General features: G+C 31.0%; 1 protein-coding gene across 1 annotated transcript; it reads right to left on the bottom strand.

The window, feature by feature from the left end:
- Window positions 1-3,884: 3,884 nt before the first annotated feature.
- On the bottom strand, window positions 3,885-14,176 carry LOC149531936 (protein trichome birefringence-like 36). The gene is made up of 5 exons (XM_089808411.1): window positions 13,700-14,176; window positions 12,705-12,900; window positions 11,969-12,150; window positions 11,671-11,832; window positions 3,885-4,263 (listed from the first exon to the last, which is right to left on the bottom strand). Exons 1-5 carry the CDS (start codon window positions 14,086-14,088, stop codon window positions 3,951-3,953), a joined length of 1,242 nt encoding a protein of 413 aa, XP_089664537.1. The 5' UTR covers window positions 14,089-14,176; the 3' UTR covers window positions 3,885-3,950.
- Window positions 14,177-22,308: the final 8,132 nt, after the last annotated feature.

Here is a 22,308-nt window from a genome sequence, read left to right as displayed (position 1 = left end):
AACAAATGATATGTCTCTTTTACTTACATTCATAGCATTCTCGGTTATATTTTTAGTTGGAGATAACAATCTCCTCCTTTGGCATTAATGGAAACACATAACATATAATTTTACATTACAAAATATTATATAAGATATTCAAATGTATGCATTTCCACTAATAAAACTATTCAACTCTCTGACTTTATTCAAGTTCTCTACAATAGATTTTATCATTAGGTGTACTCAATCTATATCTTCAATAGAGAAAACTTCTTCAACATTTCTCCCTCTTAAAGTATGATTCTTTTGGTCAACATCATTATCATTTACTCCAAGAATTCATCTTCATCCTTCATTGAAAAAAATATTTCTCATTAACTTACTCCCTTTTCATATTCTTTCCACACTTAGTCATTTACTCCCTCTTTACTTGTTCTCTCACCAATTCTCATAGATTCTTTTCATCTTAGTCACTTCCTCCCTCTTTACTTGTTCTCTTATCGATTCTTATAGACTCTCTTCCTCTTAGTCATTTAATCCCTCTTGACTTGTTCTCGTACTAATTCTCGTGAATTCTCTTCCACTTAGTCATTCACTACTCCTTTGATTTCCTTACTAATTCTCTCCCACTTTGACAATAATTCCAAAGGTAACTTTAAGTTGCAATGCGAAGCTTATAAAACCTTGTAGTTATCCTTGTACCTTGCATGCACTATTTACATCAGTTCCATTCTAATCATTTTCATAAGTTCATAACTACTCCTACAGTGTGAACACTTACATCAACTCCACAAAGATATTTGTGTTCATCCGTGAATTGATGCAACATGCATATTTACTTAGTGAATTTTGGATAGGTGTGAGACCCCTAGTTTACCTCTTAGATACTCGAAAGCATCCTTAGGCAATGACTTAGTAAATATGTCTGCAATTTTCTCTTTAGACTTCACATATTTAAGCCTAACTTTTTTCTCCTGTACTTTCTCCCTCAAATAGTGATATTTGATTGATATATGCTTTGTTTTTGCATCCATCACTAAATTCTTTGATATATTTATTGCACTAGTGTTATCACAATAAATAGTAAAAAGCTTTGTTATCTCTTCTTGCATTCCTTCCAAGAGTTGTAGTTAATCCAGACAATATTTGAACAATTGATTACAATAACAACATACTGAACTTCAATAGTATATTGTGAAATGTGGCTTTAAAATTACATTTGATTTGGACCCTGGAACATTACTTATTGAAAATCACAAATAGAATTTAAGAGCTAGTCTATGTTTAAATGTCATAATTAGGGCTAAGGTTGTGTTAAGGATAAATGGTTATGTGTGATTGTTTAGGATTAGAGATTTAGTTAATGTTAGGATTAAAGAGTTGAGCTTACGATTAGAGTTACATGAATCTAGGGTTTAGCATTCAATTATGGTTTTAAAGTAAGGGAGCACATTAAATACTTAGTTTTATGTTTAGGGTTTAGATTAAATTATTGTATAGTTATGGTTAGGTAGAGGTTACACTTAGGAATATAGTTAGTTTTACTTTCTTTGTTATATGGTTTACAAACTGATTTATAATCAATTACTATTTAGTTGAAATAAATATAAAATATCAATGTAATTACATGTTTAAACAATCTACTTTACATCTATCTAATCTTTCAAACATATACGAAAATATTTAAATGAACAAATACAATAATCTAAAGATAAACATATTAAGAATGGAAATTTACAATTTTACATGTTAAAAGTGAATTTTTTTTAAAAAAATTGATGGAATTATAAAGCCTAAAACTGAAAACAGTGAAAATAAATAGTAGAAACCAAAGTAAAATACCTAGTATGCCAAAAAAGAGCAACAGGGGGTCAGTAGAAATCCAAAAATGGGATCCCATTTCTATGCTAAAATTGGGCTCCGATTTTGCACTCAGTAAAAATGACCAAAAACTCCAAAAAAGTGGGTTTTATATTTTTTCAAAATTGGGTACTCGATTTTAAACAAATCATGTACCCACTTTTTAAAATGTGCTTCGGTTACCCAATTTTTTGAATATGGATCAAGTGCCCTAACCATAATGGGCACCAATTTGTTAAAATTGGGCACCTGTTTCTAGAAAGGTCCCATTCCACAAAATTGACTTCCGTGGAATTGTGACCCAAGTTTGTGATATTACCCTTAAAAAGGGTTGGGATCAATTTTAAAATGATTACAAGAAAATACTTGAACACTGAGTTTAAGTATTAAATAGATTTTGGTCAAAATAGTTCATGGAGATAATTAGTGAAGGGTAATGATTTGTTAAACAAAAAGAAAATGGATGTGTTAAAAAGTGGCATCCTTATAAAGAGAGACACACTTGTTCATAAGAATATGAAAGATATAAGTAGAAAGTAAATCATCTAAAAACAAAAGCAATTAACAATGGAGTAAGAAAGTATGGATATGAAAAAAGAAAAGAAAAAAGAATAGAACAAGTGTAATAAGAGACATGGAAAGATTATAATTATATCCTTTATCTAAAGTATACATTATAAATGTGTGTCAATATTATAAAAGAAAAATAAAGATTGATGCCCCATTGAAGATCATATAAAGAAATATATTTGTAGAAGTGAAAGTGGATTTAAAAGTAGATATACATATCAGTCTAAAGAGAAGAGTTAGAAGAGGAGATATTGTGTTAAGACAATATCCATCATTGATTGAGTAAGCAACAATACAAAGGTGGAAAAGAAGTTTGTGTGTAGTGGGTTGGTGCTCACAAAGAAAACAATGGGGTACTTGGTGCTTCATGTAGGTCGGAGCCTATGAAGAGTGGGAGTTGGAGCTTCTAGTGAGTCAATGCTCATAAACATAGGGGTTGTAGCCTCTAGTAGGTCATAGCCTACAAAATCTTGTAAAAGAACAATTTATTTAAGAAAGCAATTATTTATTGTGGTTTTTGCCCACATTAGGTTTCCATGTAAATCTTGTGTCATAATTGTTCATTTCAACATTTGAAGTTAATTATTTAAATAAAAAAATTTTAATTGGAAAATTTTCTTACTATACTGATTCCCCCCTGCCACAATATAATCGTGTGCTCTTCACATGTGTAGTTAAAAAGTTGTGGGCTGACAAACCTTTTAGGAGGGATACAATGAATGAAAGAAGACTATGAAGGCATGTGAGTGATGATGACCAAGTCTTTCCAAGTGATTGATTAAGTCTTTTGGAATATTTCCTATCCCTTCTCTGCATCACTTGATTGCATGCTTCATTCATCCCCTAACATCTTCATTATATAAGAACACATAGAGGAGGTAAGAAGGAATATGGATCATGGTGGTTACATATAACTAACTCATGGAAAGCGAGATTCTTTTTCCACAATTTTTTTTGTAGGCGGCAATCATTAAGTATAAATTAAGGAGAAAGGTCCAAGAATCTAGGTAATGCCTAAATATAATATTCTTATATTAATTAACATAACTAAACCTTTTAAGTCACATTACAAAATAACAATACTTATTAAAATATTATTAATAATTTTATTAATAATAATAAATAATTTTTTAGATTCTTCATTAATATTATATTATATTTAAACTGTCCTAATAAACATAATAATAACAATACAAAAATATCTAATTGTATTCTTTCATTTTTTTTAATAAAAAATACTTAACTAATTGCTATTTTTTTATTGAATAAAATGCAAAAAGACACTAAAACACACTATTAATAATTTTCTCAAACTATACACAACCAACAATTAAAAAATATTGACAAGTACTATAATTTACTTCATCTATGAAATTCCAATGAGAAAGTCCATATAATCCATGGCTTAGTGTTTTTTTTTGTTAAGAGAAAAAATAAATTATTCAACCATGTTATAATAGAATCAACCCCATACTAAAATATTAATAATGTCCAACTTACATATAGATCACAAATTTATGCAATCTTAGAATAAAGAATCAATTCATAAGAAGAGAGGTATACAAAAGTTCATTCCAAGTATCTGGAATACCTGGTAGACACCAATGGCTACAATCTGAGTAATATTTAGGGTCACTATTTTTAGAAACTTGTACCAATTTACTGTAAATTGAAGGGTGTCCATCTATTCTATATGAAGACAACCTTGTTATGTCTAGCAAATGGACAGGATATTTTGTCCTCTTCATGATGCGTTTAACTATACCAATTTGAGGTGGTATTGGAAGAAAATCAATTATCTTCTTGTCTGGTTTGACTTTATTGTAACAATTATCTCTATCCAATCCAATGCTGCAATCAACCCCAATTAGATTAGAAAACACTTGAGTTTATTTTTAATTTATATTTCATAAACTAATAATAAAAATGATTTTGAATATCAATAATATTCTATGTAAATACTTATATTGTACAAAACAAAAATACTATAAATTTTCATAATAAAATATTCATACCAACTTAACAATTCATGTAGCTATAAATTATAATTAGAAACGTATAACTAGACTATCTATATGATAATTCTTGTTATAATCTATACATATATTTTAATCTTCTTCATGTTCATATTTATGTATTTGCAACAATTTATCTTTTTATTTTATTTTATTAAAATAAAAAAACATGAAATAATTTAATATAGTTATTTCCATGAAGCTTATGAAAAGATTGAATGCTAATATAAGGTCATGTGAAAATTTTATGAAATCATTTTTAGGCAAAATATTATAAAATCATTGCATTAGATAGTTATTGGTTTATAATTAAATGATTCAATTTTCTTGTGTTTATAATTTAAAATAATATTTTTGATGTGATTATGAAGGTAATTTATGTAAATATTTTTTCTAAGATTAATTATTATTATTTATTGAGTTCAAATAGACTTGAACCCAAGATCTTCCATATAAGAGACTTAGAATTTATCATTGTTTTGTAGACCCTTGTCTACATTATGTAAAGAACTTATATTGCATTTATTACATCTAATTTAATTTTATAATATTATATGTTAGATGTTATTAAATTTATTTCAACAAAGATTTAGATCATTTATTTATATATAATTCTTATTTTATAATGATATTTTATAATTTATAGAAGTATGTTTGTTTATTTAGAATTTGGTGTACATTAATAAAGTTCACAACTAGTAATATCTATTTCTATTTGTTACTATTGTAAATATATAATAAGATCATATTAGATCTAACTTTGGTCTATTTAGAGAAAATTGATAGTACAAAATATAAAGTTATTTCTATTTTAAAATTAAAGATCAATTTTTTTATTCATTTAGATATAAAGCACAATTTGAAGTTATTGAAAAATTATTAGAAAAATAATCAATGGTGACCTAGTTTTTGTTGATGACAAATTCAAGTCAAACATTTATTTGAGTTGTGTTTTATTTTTAAATGTCAAATGTATGCCAAAATCCTAAAGTCTTTATTGTTTTGTGGCTATTTATTTGTAAATTAATGTTCAATCACAAATTTCTTAAAATTTACTTTTAAATCTTTCCAAAAGAAATATTTCTTTATACAATGTCAAATCTCAAAAACCCTTCAATTTAGATTTTTTTGGTGAAAATAATATTTGTATCATAATTTTTTTTAAACATTCTTATCAAAAGAATGTGAGTCCTTTTCATATTTTATAATGAGATTTTGCATTAAGGACCATGCTATTCTCACTCAACTGCTAGCAATTTTAGGCATGGCAAACATACAAAACAAGTATTTCCTTCCTTTTCTTCCCATTGGTAAGGGCACCAAATGTAATTATATTTTCTTTGCCTTTTTCATGAGCAAGTTTAAAGTCATTAAAGATCTTAATAACATGCTTTCATTTTTTTTAAATATTGACTACAACTATCTATCTTGACTTTTTTTTACTAAATATCAAAAGTGTGCAATATGATGTTATATATCTTCATGTTCAATAGTTACGAAGAAAGAGTTTAATCAAACAAATTTAAATAGATGATATATTGTACTTGTACTAATAGCACTATAAAGGTGTGTGCAAAATTAATATCCACTAACACTAAATAGTTATTAAATATGAATCTATACTACTAATAATGGATGATACAACTTATTAGATAAAAGGATAAATTTAATAATTCATAATGATTTATATGAAGAGTGAGTATCATTATATCTAAATTAAAGATAATAAAAAGAAAAACACACATTCAAAGACTAAAGACTATAAATGGCTATGCTTGCCACCTAAATTGATGAATGTTAAATACTTCCATAAGTAATTAACAAAATATTGGAGTTGTTCCTTGAAAAGTTTTTCCTATATAAATCATTGAATAAAATAATGTAGGAACACAAGTAAAGAAACTAAATAGTTCATGAAGGAAAATCTAGTGTGCCTTAGACAACAAAGACTATGTTTAAGGATAAAATATCGTATGATTTGAAATTCCTATGGGAACCATATTTTGAATTTTAATTGGTACATGTGTGAACCAAACTATGAGATTTGATCACTGAGAATTCAAGTTGATAGAAAGAAATAAGAGAATTTTAGAGCTATTACGAAGAAACTTATCAAGCTTGATCAATGTTGGCATAACCAAAACTTGACAATTTTTTCAAATAAATATGGTGGTAATAGAACAATGTTGATTCAATGACAATTCATATCCTCCTTTCTACTACTTAAGTAGAAATTTGAATGAAAATAAGAGGGAATTTTATTTCTTATGACCATGAATTCTTCATTGTACAATAGATATATAAATGGATGCATATCCTTTTCTTAGTGAATCTATGTTGTATGAAAATCACTATATAATCCATTTGTACACATATTTTTATTGATAAAAAATGTAGAGGTATTAGAATATAACTCCTTGAAAGATTTCTACGATGCTCATACATCAAGAATGTAGAAAAGGCACTTGTAAAATCAACCACTGACAATTTGCATGCTTTATTTGAATCGATTGGCCATTTTGAGTTGATTAGACATTAGATAATTTACATGAGACCTAATATTGAGAAATTATAAGAGTTGGTTAGTTAAAATGAGACTATAACAATCATTTTCATTAGTAGAATGACCTTTGAAAAGACGTCATAATGTATTTTATGAAAGAATCCTACATAAAATCAAAGGTTTAATGGTAGAATGTTTTTTTGATAGGATGTCCATGATGGTCTGTTATATTTCTCTAAAATATTTTTTATTTTCTAATAATGCTAAACCATTTTTCAAGGATTTCCAATTGTAATACTGTTATATATCTAGATATTGAGTTTGTTGGTAACTTTTGGAAGATTTTATAGACAAATTCAAGTTTTTAGATTAAACTTATCATGAAAAGATTGATGTAAATTTAGATTAAAGCTCATGAACAATTAGCACTCATTGGATCTAGGTGATGCTCATAGAGGTGAAGAACCAATACTTCTTGGGAGGTTGCCTACCCAGTACTTCTCTATCTTGAGTGCGCTTAACTATAGGGTTTCCTCCATGGTTAAACCCATTCTAACTTCAACCCCATTTGTAAAACCTTCAACAAGTTTTGTTCCTTATGAACCATTTGTTAGAAAGCCCCTTAAGCTCATCAATTGATAAGTAAGAGGTATTTCCTACAACAAGTCAAATTGTGATATTTCTACCAGGATTTAACTGTGTAGTTTTTGAGTCAAACTTATTGACCCAGGTTTCATGAGTAGTGGTTTACACAACTTGTATAGAACTCGAGTTTCATGAGTAAGGTGAGGGTTGAATGTAACAACTTGTATAGAAACCATTTATTATGGTTTTCACATCCTCAATATTTTTACCTTTAGAGGGATATCAATGGGAATTATTTTCTTCTATCCTTTTTGGTTTTTGGAACTATGAGGTGTGTAGGGTTATTGGTGAATATAATGAAGGTGAACTTCACAATCTTAACATAAAAAATAGTTGGCTTTTTGGGGTGAAGTCTTCAAGAAGGGGCTAAATAATATTTTTCAAAATCTAGAACTCAATATATCTGTAGATTCTAGATATCATTTCTATGGGATGAATTCATGAAGATGGAGGATATGTACTAGGTTAATTTCAATATTGTCTCTATGTTTTTGGTATGGGGTTTTTATATTGGGTCCAGGGAAGATGTGGAATGGATTGCGCATAAGAGAGATTATTAAAAAGGAGTGGGTCTCTAGTTTGGAAGTATTGACAGCATCCATGGTGCCAAGAAAGGGAGTTATAGACAATGAGGAATAATAGTGTGTAGTTGAAACAAGGGATAAAGGTCTCAAACCATTTTAGTTTGGGGTTTCAAAGGATCTTGTGAAGATCGGATTTCAAAAGAAAAAGTTGGGTGGGAGTACCTCCTAGAGTACTTTCAAGAAAGATAGGCACTGGTTATGAAAAGAGAAGGGATCTTACAACAATCATTTGACGCATTTTATTTTTGGATAAATGATACCATGCATGCGAAAGTCACTAACAATAAGGGGAAGGCTCAATCTACTTAGGGGTAGATTCCCTCACTCTTATAAGTTTTTTGTTTGTAGTATTTCATATTTTTTCTATTTCAAATTGAAAGTATGCAAAGAATAATATCCATCATAGCAATGGCATTTTTAAACCTATGAATGAATACAATCACGTTGTTAAATGCCTATTATGCATAGGAATGGATGAGGGAATAATGGTGGGGATAGTTGTAATTTATTAGATGGTTTTTTGGGAGAGGAGGGATAGTGTTGAAGTCTTGCTAATATCTATGGTTGGGGAGGGGTGACATCTTTTCCATTTTGCACTTTATATACATGATAATGTAAATCTCTATTAAATACTTTATTAATAAAAATACTATATTTTCACCAAGCCAAGATAAAGTTAAAAATAGGGTGATCTACTTTTGGTTAATCTAAGGAAAGATACATTTTTTTTGTATAAAGATGCACTAAAATTTTATGGAAGACAACTTTAGAGCTCACTAATCGTTGAAGTATTTTTGCATATGTATGAGATTAAACTTCTAAAGGGTGTGAACATTCTACTTATTTTAATATGGTAGACCTTTGTAATTATGACAAAGTTCAAGGGATTTGAGTGGGATGAAATATTTAACTAGATGCTCATAATTGTTAAGGCACAAATACTAAATGATATAAGAAAGAGAGAGAGTGCAATCTGGAAAGAAATTTTCAAGAAGACTTCTTGGAAAGAGGATATATTTATCATCTCATTAAGTGAAATAATAGAGCTAAGGAAGATAAATAAACTAGTTTATATATGTATGTATGTATGTATGTATGTATATATGTATAAATACACATATGAACATACATATATACACACATACTTACAGACACACATGCATGTATACATAGATGCAGGCATACATACATTTGTGTATGTATACATGTATATGGATATACACACACATCGATACATACATATGCATGCATGCACAGATTCAATAGAATCTAGTGATAGAAATATATATAGAAATGTGTGTATGTGTGTATGTATGTATGTATGTAGGCATGCATGCACGTATATGTATGTGTGTGTATATAAAAACTACATATACATACACACACATATACACATCCATACATGTACATACATGCATACACACACATACATGTCTATATATTTATGTTGCTAGATTCTATCGGATGCTTGTATGCTACAACATAAAAGGGCTCAATACTTTTACTTACCATAGACATATATTGTTGAAACATCACAAGAATCAATACATTGACATCGAATTTTAATATTATTGTAATCTATAAATATATTTTCTTGGGGAATAGACAACCTTGACTTCTTGATGGAGGGGGACTTCTATATTTTTCCTCTAGGAATTCAACCTTTTCTATTAATTTTGTTTATAATTTTATGTAGATACAAGCTATTGAATATATCTTGGAGCACCACTTTCGGATGGACTATTAGGAATTCTTGTCTTTACTCATTTGGGATATGTTATAAGATGTCTATGACACTTTATTTAGTGAGATGGACTCATATGATGCATTGGTTTGGTAGATTACAATGAAATTGCATTGAGTGGAGTGCTACTTGTAAAGCCTTCATGTTTCATCAAAGTGGGATGATGTGTTATTAGATTTTTTTTTTATCTCATAGAGTGGGAGTTTACATTGCTAACTCAACTTTGATTTATCTTTAATGGTCTTGAATAAGAAAACACATTTTGGGAGTAGCAAGATGGAGGGAAATACAATTAAAAATATTTAACTCCTTGAGAATCTTGCCCCTGCATAACTAATTTGGAGGCGTTATGGTTTTGGATGAAGATTGTTAAATAGAGATTAGAGTTTCAACGAGGGTAGCTACAATTCTTTTAGCAAGAGGTAAGAAGGCATATGTTTAGAGTTGTTTTATTTTATGGGTGTTAAAAGGTTGCACATATTCTTAGAGCTTCTAGGAATCACTTTTCTGTAGGGGAAAATACATGTTTTATTATGTAGTTTGTTCTTGCAGGAGGAATTTTAATTTGTATGTAAGGTTTTGCTAAAATCCATCCATAAATAATATGCATTATGTTGAATCAACACTTTATCAATGATGTAATAATTTATGTTATTGGTTCAAATAATTAAATTCTATGTGCCTATAATTAGTTGTTGTAATTCATGTATATATGGTCAATATTAATTTTATTACAAGAACACATCCATGATTCATTTAACTCACTAATGTTGACTATATTAATTGCACCATATAATTTTAAGAAAATAAACAATGAATATAATTATATTCCATTCCTATGTAGTTATGTACATTTGAAAATAATGTTAGGAGCAATATATAATCATTATTTTTATGTACCCGATTACTTATAAGCTACAATACTCCCTCTTTATAATCAACTCCTATATTTATATTCTAGTATTATAAATCTTTCATATTTCTTTAGTTTGTGAAATTATTTTTGTTATTTACATATTCATTATATTAGAATTATAGATTGATAGAATATTAATAGTTTAAATTCTTTCATATAACTTTGTGCTTGAAGCTCAGTGTTTATTCTATAAGTTTGTATTTATCTTCTATTCCTGAACCAATCTATATGTTATACCAAGGTAATTTTTATATTGTAAATCAATGTTAATCTTCAATCTATAAACCAATCTATATGTTCTACCAATGTAATTAATTTATTGTAAGTTGAAGTTTATCTTCAATATATAAAATAATGTATATGTTATACTGATAAATAATCGTGATGATATAAGTACACGTGTTTGTTATCTTCAATTTATAAAATTAATCTACATGTTATACTAATAATTTGAACTCTTTCATGTAACTTTATATTTGAAGCTTATTTTCTATACTCTAAATTGATATTTGTTTTCAATTTATAAACCAATCTATATATTAGATCAATATCATTTCTATTTTATAAAATTGATATTTTTCTTCAATCTATAAACCTGTATAAATAGATAGATAAATAGATGCTAGAAAATAATTAGTATATTATAAGTTAATGTTTATCTTCAATCTATAAGACTAATCTATATATTATAGTAACATAACTTCTATATTATATCCTTCAACCCATAAAACCTATCTATATGTTAAAACCAATGTAACTGATGTGCCTAACCTGCTATCTATCTATCTATCTATGTACTTATATAGGAGATATCTTGATAGTGATTGAAAGCATGGTAAAGAAGAGCTTACTCAATGTGTTTGGCTGACATGGTACGAAAGAAGACCATATTTTTGGCAGGATCCAAGTTTTGAGAAACCCAGTTGGACCAAGTGGTTAATGTCTTCCTATAAGCCCATAGAGGATCACTGTTTGCTTCAACCACGCTCCCTCCTACCTTGATCTGATCATATCTGTTCAATCATAACACACACAAAATCTCATCGTTACAAATATCAACTGGAATTCTTATCATTACAGGCTTATAGTTCTGACCAAAGGTGTGGTATTTTTAAGAAAAAAATGTGGAAATCTTGTTTAATTACTTACGATCTCTGGCTGCCTACATGATCCCACCAGTGGGAGGTTTCAAAAACCAAGATATCTGCATTCTTCCAACGTTTTCCAAACTTTTTTATGCTATCAAGATCCAAAACTTTTATCCCACTCTCGGAAACGCTTACTTCCAACAAGAGTGGATCCCAGAAAAAATCTATTGAAGATTTATACTCCTGAAATCAGACCCACAATGATATGTTACATACGGCCAACAAACAATCTGTTTTACAGCAGATCCTACAAGTCCTCTGTATTCCCATACTGCAATTTCAGAGGCAATCTATTTATTATAGAGTAGATTTTGTAACTCCTGTATTTTCTAAGCATAAAAGTTTTGTTCTTCACTGAAAATTGAGCTCAACAAAGTTTGTAATAGTTTTTCTTAGGTAAGGTACATCTATTAATGGCATTTAAGAGACAATCTACTGTAGATTCTAGAACAGATGTTGCAAATCCTCTATACTGTCTAAAGATAAAACATTCTGTTCTTAGCTGAAACTAAATTCAACAAAATCAAACTCACTTTTAAAGTAGGTTCCATCCATTAATATATTTTCATAGACAATCTATTATTTAAAAAAGGTTCCCTTCTTCACTGTATAACTTAAATGGTTTATTAGCACTATTAATGTATTTTAAGATGAGCTAAGTTACAAACCAGAACTTAAATTGTTCTATATAAACCAAACTTGAAACAATAAAGAGAGAATGCTAAGAAAAAACTTACTGGGATTTTAAATTGTCTAATAATAGCTTTGTGAGGATTGTCAGCTCGTTGAGTAGGAACCGGAGATTGAGTATTCTGCTTAACGAATGGATAGAGAAGGCAGACAAGGGACTCCCACTGGTTCTGGCTTATTGAGTCACCAACAAACATCAATCTTTTTCCCCTCAGCTTCTCTAGCATATTGGTTGCATTGAATCTGTAGAATGCATTCAAATCTTCCATATAAGAAAAAATAACACAAATTCTTGGGTATTTGAATTGAATCTTAATGGTCTTTTGAACAGGGCTTAAGGAATTCACACACCAAATTTGGATAAATTATATTTTGATTCATGTGTTGAAGACGAACAGCTATTCAATCGATGAAAGGAGATTTTCACAATTTATGAAATGTGTAGTTCTGTTTCGGGAATAAGAATGTGCAATGATGGACCATAGAGTATGATCCGAAATGTTAATGTTAAAAATTCACACACAAACTTATCCCAAAAACAGAACTACACAGATATCCAGTCACTAGAATATATAAAGATGTATATGCTGTTTATATATCATATGAATGGATAGCCACTCCCATGTTGAACTACAAGATCAATTAGAATTTAAATTCAATTTAGCTGTGACTCATCTCTGATGCCATGAATCAGCTAGAATTCAAAAATTGAATTTGATTTTGGGTTTGACTTGTTTTTAAAACCACTTAACATTATCAGATTTCCACAGTCTATTTGTAAAGCAAGTCCATTTTTGGGTTCAATTGTGTGTATTTTTTAGCATTAACATTTTGGATCACATTGCGTGATCTATCATCAGGACTAGAGAGAGTAGGATTAGAAATAGTAAAAAGATATCTCTCAGCCTGATGATAGATCACGTAATGTGATCGGAAATGTTGATTCTCAAAATACACACAATCGAATCCAGAAAAGAACTTCCATGTTTGAGTATGTACTAAACGTAAAGACAAGATGGAGAAAAATCCTGTGTAATTTTACCTTGGCATCTCACAGGCATGTGGTTTCCATCTCCATTTTTGATAATCACCATCTGGTCTCCCATTTTCTCTGCAGCTGACCTTGTAATCAACATAGGGACATTGTCCATCAGTATAAAGAGGATAGGAGTCATCTTTGACCCATGATCCCTTGAACAAATTACATTTCCTTGGTGTTGCACCACTCAGCTTTGATTGATTGAAGACATGAAGCAATTTGTGAATGCTGCCGCCATGCCCCAAATCAAAGCTAGATGGGAAAGCTTCAAGACCTTCAGCAGAGGCAGAGGCAGAGGCAGAGGAATTGATGTTGAGGAGGAAGCAGAGAAAGAAGAAGAGTAGAACAAGAAGAGAGATCTTGTTGATGCCCTTCAGATCCATCATCATCATTTGTTGTTGGATGGATTTGGCACCCCTCAGCAAGGACCTAAAGCTGGTTTTGGCAGTTCAATGGCCACTTTTATAGGACTATTTTGGATGAAATATGGTTGGGCGAAGATATACTTGATTCCTGGCCATACTTTGGGGGATATTGTAAGTTAAGATTTGAAATATTGTTTTTCACAGCCGATGAATTGGCTAGACATGAGTTGGATGGATTGACATTTTCTTAGATTTATCTCTCTTTATTACTATGACTGACTCTTTCTTAGTTGTTCAAGTTTCATATTGAGGACCATTTGGGGCAGTATATTTATTATTATATGAAACCTACATCTGTTGGTTGGTTTGCTGTCCTGGTTCAAAGCTGCAACAGCGAAGATTGATTTCATAAAAATATGTCATATTTTTAGCATTAGAATCACAATCTTCTAATCTTAAGAAGAATCCAAATGAATTCAAGACAAATATTGGTAATATGGATCAAAGTTTCAAAGAGATGTTGCTTTGACAGCGGCCTCAAAGGAAAACTCTTATTCAAAATAAAAGACAATGCTTTCATCATCAATTCTCAGTACTACTTATGGTGCTCGTGGAGATCATCCTATAATCTCTGCTAAGTTTTAGAGTTGGAGAGGAGGCTGCTAAGTATGTAAATAACAGTGAAAAGAGTTCTCCATATGTGATCATTTTATAATTGAATTTGAAACCAAAAAACATTTGTCAGTAAAACACAGTAGTTATAATTTAATTTATATACAATTCAAATAATGATAATTATGAATTCTGGTTAATTTTAGTTTTTATATTAGATACTTCATATGATCATAATATTTTTTTACCCTCTTTTATGAAATCAGGATAAATAGAAAATAGGAAGTATTTCAATGCATAAGGAAAAATATTTGTCTACATAATAATAATATTTGTTGGGATGAACATTTTATTTATTGATAAATAAATTATTTGTTAAGAAATATAATATTTACAAATTTTCATGTATTTATATAAACATTCATGTATAACTATTAGACTCTTTGTTCTAAATATTTCAAACAGATTCTTCTTATTACTTTGTAACACCTTAAAAATAATATTGATTTTTTTAAAAACTGCTATATTAGATATCAAAATTAAAAAGCTTAGAACTCCAAAATTGTTGAAATTATTTGTTATCGTTTATTGTTATTTTTAAAGTAGAAAAACAATTGATAAAACACAATGCAACTAGTTCTAATAATAATTTAAAGTTTAAATAGTCTTTTATACTATATATGACTATATAGATTAACATGTTAATATAAATGTTAAATATAATTTGAAAATTTTAATTATATAACTTTTTCCTTTTTATATTCTAGTCAATATTTTTAAATAAACAAATTATCATCATAAAAAATAAATCCAAATAACAGATAGCAGATAAGAGTCACAGTCAATTTCTGATCCGACGCTCACTTTCATCTTTGACTCAGTTTTTTCAGGACTCTGTTTTACTAAATATATCAGTTTGTTCAACTGCTATTTTGGTGGGAAATTAACTATTTATGGGATTTGGCTATTCAAAATTCTGTATAGCTGTGGCCAGTAAGTGACAGGGATGCAGTGTCTGTTGATCGAAGATTCTTTTTAGTGGTGATCTGAGAATGATTATTACATGGATAATGAAAAAGCTGTATGTTTTTCTGACCATGCATATAAAATGGCTCTGAAGTTAATAAAAGATCTCTCATTTATTTGCAAGATTTTTAACTTGTGGGTTCAGAATAACTCCTCTGCACCAGTTGAATTAATCAGGGATGTGACAGTGTGTGGACTTTTTTTTTTAAATGGAGGGTTTGGACTTGCGAGGTACGAGGCACAAGGTTTGCGAGCTACCAACCAGCGAAGGCCACCACTTGAAGATTTAGGAACCTGATACGGGCCCACACGTGCCTGAAACCCCTTTGACTTAGGACTGAGGGTCATCCACGCCATCAAAATACCCAAGGCACGATCCCAACCTCATCCCTCACCGTGTCAGCCTTGCACTCATAAAGACTTGATCCCTAGCGGGCTCTTTGTGAGCCATTCATCTTCACCAAACCAAGGAACCATTGACGTGGACGTATTTTTCAATTTGAGAATGTATTTTATAATATAAAAATTTATAAGATCAAATAATTTGACTTTCTATATTTTTCATTTATGAGTATTTAATCAAATCTAGTATGACTGCATTGAATGTTTCATTCTCTTCATATTATTTTCATTTGATGATAATAGTAAATATATAATAGATTAACTTGCAATTTTAGAGTTAGATGATGTATAAATTGATAAAAGTGGTTAGATTTTCTTTTGGCCAAAAGATAGGATAAGTTTCTCATCCTTAAGTTTAAGATAGAGTTTAAGTATATTAAGTAATAGAAGAATATTTATGAAATTATGATTCTTTAATTAATAAAACTTAGGGGTGTCTTTTGTAATGTCATAAATATTATTCTATCAAATGAAGAATAAGATTTCATTGAAAGTAAGTTGAGTCAAGTTTACAACATACATTCATATATCTCCAAACTGGATAAACTAGTCAAAATACCATATTCTAGATAAGATGAAGTATTTTAGTTGTAGAAGTGGGAAGACCAAATAATAGTCTTTTGTCCAAATCTAAGGGTCTTGGCCACATACCCTAGTGTAGTGTGTGAACATCTATGTGAGGCATTGTAGTCCTACATGGATCATGAAAGGAAGTGCCCAAAATGATGAAAACCCAAGTTTGTTCTTCGAATAACCTACAAAATGAAAAGTTATAAACATGACCAAATATACAAAATAATAGAGATGAATGTAAATGAAATAAATAAATCATATGTAAACCCTTGCGCAATTGACCACTTTTGATAAACCTACATACACCAGAGAGAGAAAATTGTTTGGGGATATTTGGAGACTTTCCTTAATCAAGTCCATGTTTTGGTGTTTCCACCTCCATAGCATCTAGATAGATAGATCAAAAGATAAATAAGTGGCAATGCAATATAAACAAAACCCGCTTGATGGAGGAAAACCCCTATTACATGAGATATGCAAATAGAAACAAACCCCTCCAATGGAGGAAAACCCATGTTGCGTAAGATAAGATAATATTGATAAAAAGGGATGTGGTGAACCTCAAGATGCTCAAAGATACAAGAGACATAAAAGGATATCATTAAATGTACTTGAGAAAGCTAATATTGCTATTGAGATCATTGTAAGAGAGTAAGAGAGTTGTGAGAGCCAAGATTGTGTGTGTGTGTGTATGTGTGTGTGTGTGTGTGTGTGTGTGTGTGTGTGTGTGTGTGTGTGTGTGTGTGTGTGTGTGTGTGAGAGAGAGAGAGAGAGAGAGAGAGAGGATTTGGAGTGGTTCTAGAGGATTCTCATTGATGAAAGCAAGTGTCAAGTGGTAGACATACACAAGATCAACATTTGAATATTATGATGTTGGTGGACAAATGCACAATTGTGCATACATCCACATCACATGTTTGTCCAAATGAATCACACTAAAAAATAATAGATGGAAAAGGAAATGCACGAGTAACACAAAGGGAATACTGGAATATAGTTGTTGACAAGTAATCTAAGCATCCTGAGAGGTTAAAAAGGATAATGTAGGGTTGAAATGGGCGTGCTCAAATGCTAATGGAATGGACACTCACTACTACATTTGGGACCGAATTGCAATGGCAAGCCATTGCAGTTGTGACAACCACCTATTTCCCAAGCGATAGTAATAGAAATTGGCCCTCATCGGATGGGTGTTAGAGTTTTTCTTTCACAAATTGTGATGGCAAGGGCGTCCATCGCAATTGCGATGGACAAAGTTATCACAATTTGGAAAAAAGAAGGGCAAAGAGTTCCTCTTTACACTATCATATGTGCAACAATTTATCGTCGCAACTATGATGGTCTACATTTTTAGAAAGTCGTCGGAGTGTTGACACCATTGTTGTAGACCCGACGGGCATCTGTTGGAATGGATGTGACAACAGCGATGACGTCCAATGGCAATGCCATTTGAGCGATGACCATCTCTTAGTAGTTTCTATCACAATTGAGATAGAATGCAATGACAATGTCGTTCGACCAATGGCTGCCCTTCAGACAAGCTATCACAATTGTGACAGATTACTGCATTATCAAAATAAAATTAAAATAAAGATGGTCCTATCAAGAATCTTAAAGTAAATTCAATAGACAAATAGGGTATCCATTTAAAGAATAAAGCCTTAATGTAGTGAATTTATTTTTATAAACCCATATTCCTAATCAGGTACATTTGAATTTATTAGTGGACACATAAATAAATCATTACAAATGCAAATTGGGCATAAGTATTTGATACACACCTTCCAATATGATTGAAGCTTCCAGATCTTCTCTTTCTTGCAACACTCATCCAATCTGCCTACAAAATCAATTTTTCGTTCTTCCTTTTTGGTAGTCTAGCTAGACATCACTCCTCTGGAAACATTGAAAAAATAATTGAAGCCCACTCACTATGAAACATAGCACTTCTTTAGGGCTTCTCCATTAATCAATCCATAACACTCACACACAAACCTATTAAAATATAGCAATTCAATAGTAAAATGACAACCATTCAACTTGTTAACGATTAACATCAAAATTGTTATGCACAGAACTTGCAGGAAACAAATTACAATTAAAAATCATCAATGTCCATATAAAATTGTTGAAAAATAGAAGAAGGAAGGTTAGAACAATCCAATAAAAAAAAAAAAAAAAAGAAGGCTAAGTTGGAGCCATTGCAACTATCTCTAGGTTTGCCAAATGTGTCATTGACTCTATGTAAGGTTCCTCTTCGCACGTACTTATTAACTATGAATTCCTCTGTAAAAATATTTTGTATGAGAATTGGATGGATATGAAGTTATGTTTTATTTTGTGAATACCCTAATGAAACTGAGAGCAGTTGACTCAACCATGTTATGCCTAGTGATTCAAGAACTATTTCATCACCTCGACTATTTAAAACATTAATTGTTACTAATAATGATTATTCTAGTAATTCCATCTAAATTAATGCTTATAAACATGTATGGTGAAGTGAATGAATGCGAACTAACACTTTGAATTTTTCCAAGTTTAATGAATAGAATAAGATGGATAATTGAATTGTGGAAGTGAATGCTTTTATTAAAGTGAAAATCTTGATACGTATTTTATGAGCATATGTTTCTTGAACTACTGACAGGTGCAATGAGTGTGCAGGTAATCTAGTCGGGAAATCCAATGGAGAGACAAGCTAAACCCCTTGTTTTAAATTTTGTTAGCTTTGTATTGTCCATCTTTAAAGGTTGTTATTTGATTTTTATTTTCCCCTAACTTTTATGTGTTCCTACCAAGTCTCTAAGGCTTAAAAATGTTAAATTTAAGCACCCATGGGTAAGGGTATGGGTTGAGGGTACTTTCCACCCACTTTTGCCACCCTAGTTGACTTTTAGGGTCACTCAAAAATCCCATTTATGGTTGATTGCGAAAATGGATTGTCATCCACTTGAGTGGAACTCAAACTCCATCATAAGGTTTCATGAAGTCTAGTTGAGGGGAAGGGATCCCTATTTAGTGGATTTTTGAAGAAGTTTTGGGGGTCACCCAATCTCTACTCTTAGAGAAAGTTTGGAAGATAGTTGGGGATGGAAGAAAGAAAAGGATAAGCTCTTCTCAAACCTCCATTGTTACCATCACTCATTGTTGAAGGTAGGATTCTTGGCTTTGTATTTTGTTTTCTCCATGTTTGATCATGCTTGTTCTTGCATATAGAGTGTTGTATGGTTATTTGTTGCTTGCTTGTATGTTGGGTTGATTTGAAGGGTTTTATTTTGTGTTGTTCTTGGATGCTTCCTTGATTTTTTTCTTAATGTATTGTATTGAGGGGTTTTCGTGGGGTGTATTTGGCATTACTCACCCTTGGATAGGGAAGAAGTGGCCATATGGGGGTAGGGCTTAAGTTGGACCTCAATGATGAGAGTCTCCTCTCATGGTGAGATGAGGGAGAGAGGGTAGGGTGTATGGGCCCCTACTTGTCAACCCATGCCTTGTTGTGGTTGTGAAAATTTTGAGTATTGGAAAGGAATGAACATCCTTGTGATAATAGCCCCGAAAGGGCTCTGAAAACAATGGAAATTCTTAAAGTTTAACCCCGAAAGGATTATGAAATGGTATGGTGTTTGACATCTCTCATTGGGAAAATCCACCTCCCCCCCTAATAAGGTCATATGGATGGATCTATTGTGTTAAACCGGGATGGGTGTGTGTTGAAATGTGTCTTTGTGTTGTGTTGAATTACCTTGGGTTAGCCTTGTCCTCCTTGTGTTCCCATGAAGTTTTGAAGTTAAAAGAAGAAAGTCTTGTGAAGAAGCTTGATGAGATTATCATTGAATTGTAAATTCTATGTAATCATATGTAAATTTATATTGTGAATGTTTGGCAAAGACATCGGGTTTTCTTACTGGTTCTTTCCCGATGGAGTCTTGAACCAGGATGCATAATAGAAAATAAAATAAAAGAGATTATGAGATCTACCTTGCAATGTCTTCTTGTGAATTAAAATTTGGGTTATGTAAGTGAGAAAATAGGAGGATAGATGATGTCTTGAATTATACAATTTGCAAGTTTTTCAATCATGGTAATGAAAGGCAATTGATGTGTTCAGTTTTCAATTCGATGTTTGGAGTATTGTCATGAAATAATAATCCTTCTTGAGATCACCAAGTTATCTCTTTCATTGTTAAGTTCCATTAGAAACACAATTAAATTTGATTAAGAATTACCCATCACCTTTTGAAATTATGAATATAGGATCATATTCCTTGTTAAGTTCATTAAGATCAAAAATCAATTGATCAAGAGAATTGTGTATTTCATTGAATTCAAATAAAAATGAACATACACTTTCATATGATGATTGATTAAACATAAATTATAAGAGGAAGAACCAAAAAATAATAATAATAATAATAATGACCTTACACATTTCCTTGTATTGATATGCTTGTTAAGTAGAAATCAATGTTATCACAAGTATAGATACCACTAATTTGATAGCAACATCACATTTTAGCTTAATGAGTAAATTATTACTGCAAAAAAAATGAACACCTCCAGAAGCAAATTTGCTCTCTGGAATTTGTATGAGAGTTGCAAAATTTTGACCCAAAGGCAACAGAGCATATTCTTGCTTGATGCCTTTCAAAATAAAATAATAATAAAAGAAGATCTCTTATCAAATTCGTTGACACAAATTTACATTATTAAATTAAATTTGGATGGCAATATTAATTATTGTTGTCACTTCCTATCAAATCCACGTAATAAAAATTTGATGTAACTACACTTATCATCTCCTTCAACCCCACTAAAAGGAGGAAAACCCTATTCCTCTATCCTATTGGAGGCTAGGCGTGGCGAAATGTACTGGTGTCGCTTCATGACATTAATGACATGTCAGGTCGGATGGGAAGTTGAGAAATCATTTGTTTAACATCATTGCATAACCTTTAACTTCCCTTATAACTCCCCATTCGTCGACTCCTCATGCCTTCACTCACGCAAGGGGGCGGCGGCCAGGTCTGCACTGACAGACCTTGGTCTGCACACAAAGGACCTTGGGCAGCGTGGAGGGTAGGTGGGAAGGCCAAGTGGTGAAGCCACTTGGCTTGGACATGTCCTAGGTTAGTATTTGAGTGTTTAACACTCCTTCCCTTCTTAGCGCCTGGCCTTTTGGGGCTCTGACCACGCGTGTGTGAGGGGACCAGACCTGCCATGGTAGGCTTGGGCAGTGTGCGAGCATTGGGGAGTGCCCAATGGAGACTGAGTTAGCATATGGCCAAGCAGCCAAGTGAGAGTAGAGGGATTGGTAGGTAGTTAGGGTAGGATAGGTTGGAGTTGTTTTAGTTAGTTTTATTTTTTTTTTGTGTAAAGTTTTTTCGTTGAATTTAGTTAAGTTTTATATTGGTAGTTTTATTATTACTTTTAAAAAAAAATAAAATAATAATAAAAATTTAGTTGTTTTAATATTAAAAAAATTTGGTTTAGTTTTAAGTTGGGTTGTAGTATGATTACCTCCTAGTGAGTATTGTTAAGCTAGAACTCAATGTTAATAAAGTAGTAGTATAACTAGCATTATTTTAATTTCAGATATATTCTTTTAAAACTAGTTCCTTGAATGTTAGATCT

The sequence above is a fragment of the Cupressus sempervirens genome, chromosome 11 (genome assembly GCF_028749045.1).
Source record: "Cupressus sempervirens isolate cs-2001-9-10 chromosome 11, ASM2874904v1, whole genome shotgun sequence".
Taxonomy (NCBI): Eukaryota; Viridiplantae; Streptophyta; class Pinopsida; order Cupressales; family Cupressaceae; genus Cupressus; species Cupressus sempervirens.
Note: the sequence above shows the minus strand (reverse complement) of the source record. Positions and strands in the feature narration are given on the sequence as shown.

Excerpts from the sequence above, each read along its gene's own strand:
- LOC149531936 (XM_089808411.1), bottom strand. The coding sequence starts at position 14,088 with ATGATGATGATGGATCTGAAGGGCATCAACAAGATCTCTCTTCTTGTT. Across the intron at positions 12,151-12,704 it reads TTAGACAATTTAAAATCCCA|GAGTATAAATCTTCAATAGA; the intron begins GTAAGTTTTTTC and ends GTCTGATTTCAG. Across the intron at positions 11,833-11,968 it reads CATGTAGGCAGCCAGAGATC|ATATGATCAGATCAAGGTAG; the intron begins GTAAGTAATTAA and ends ATGATTGAACAG.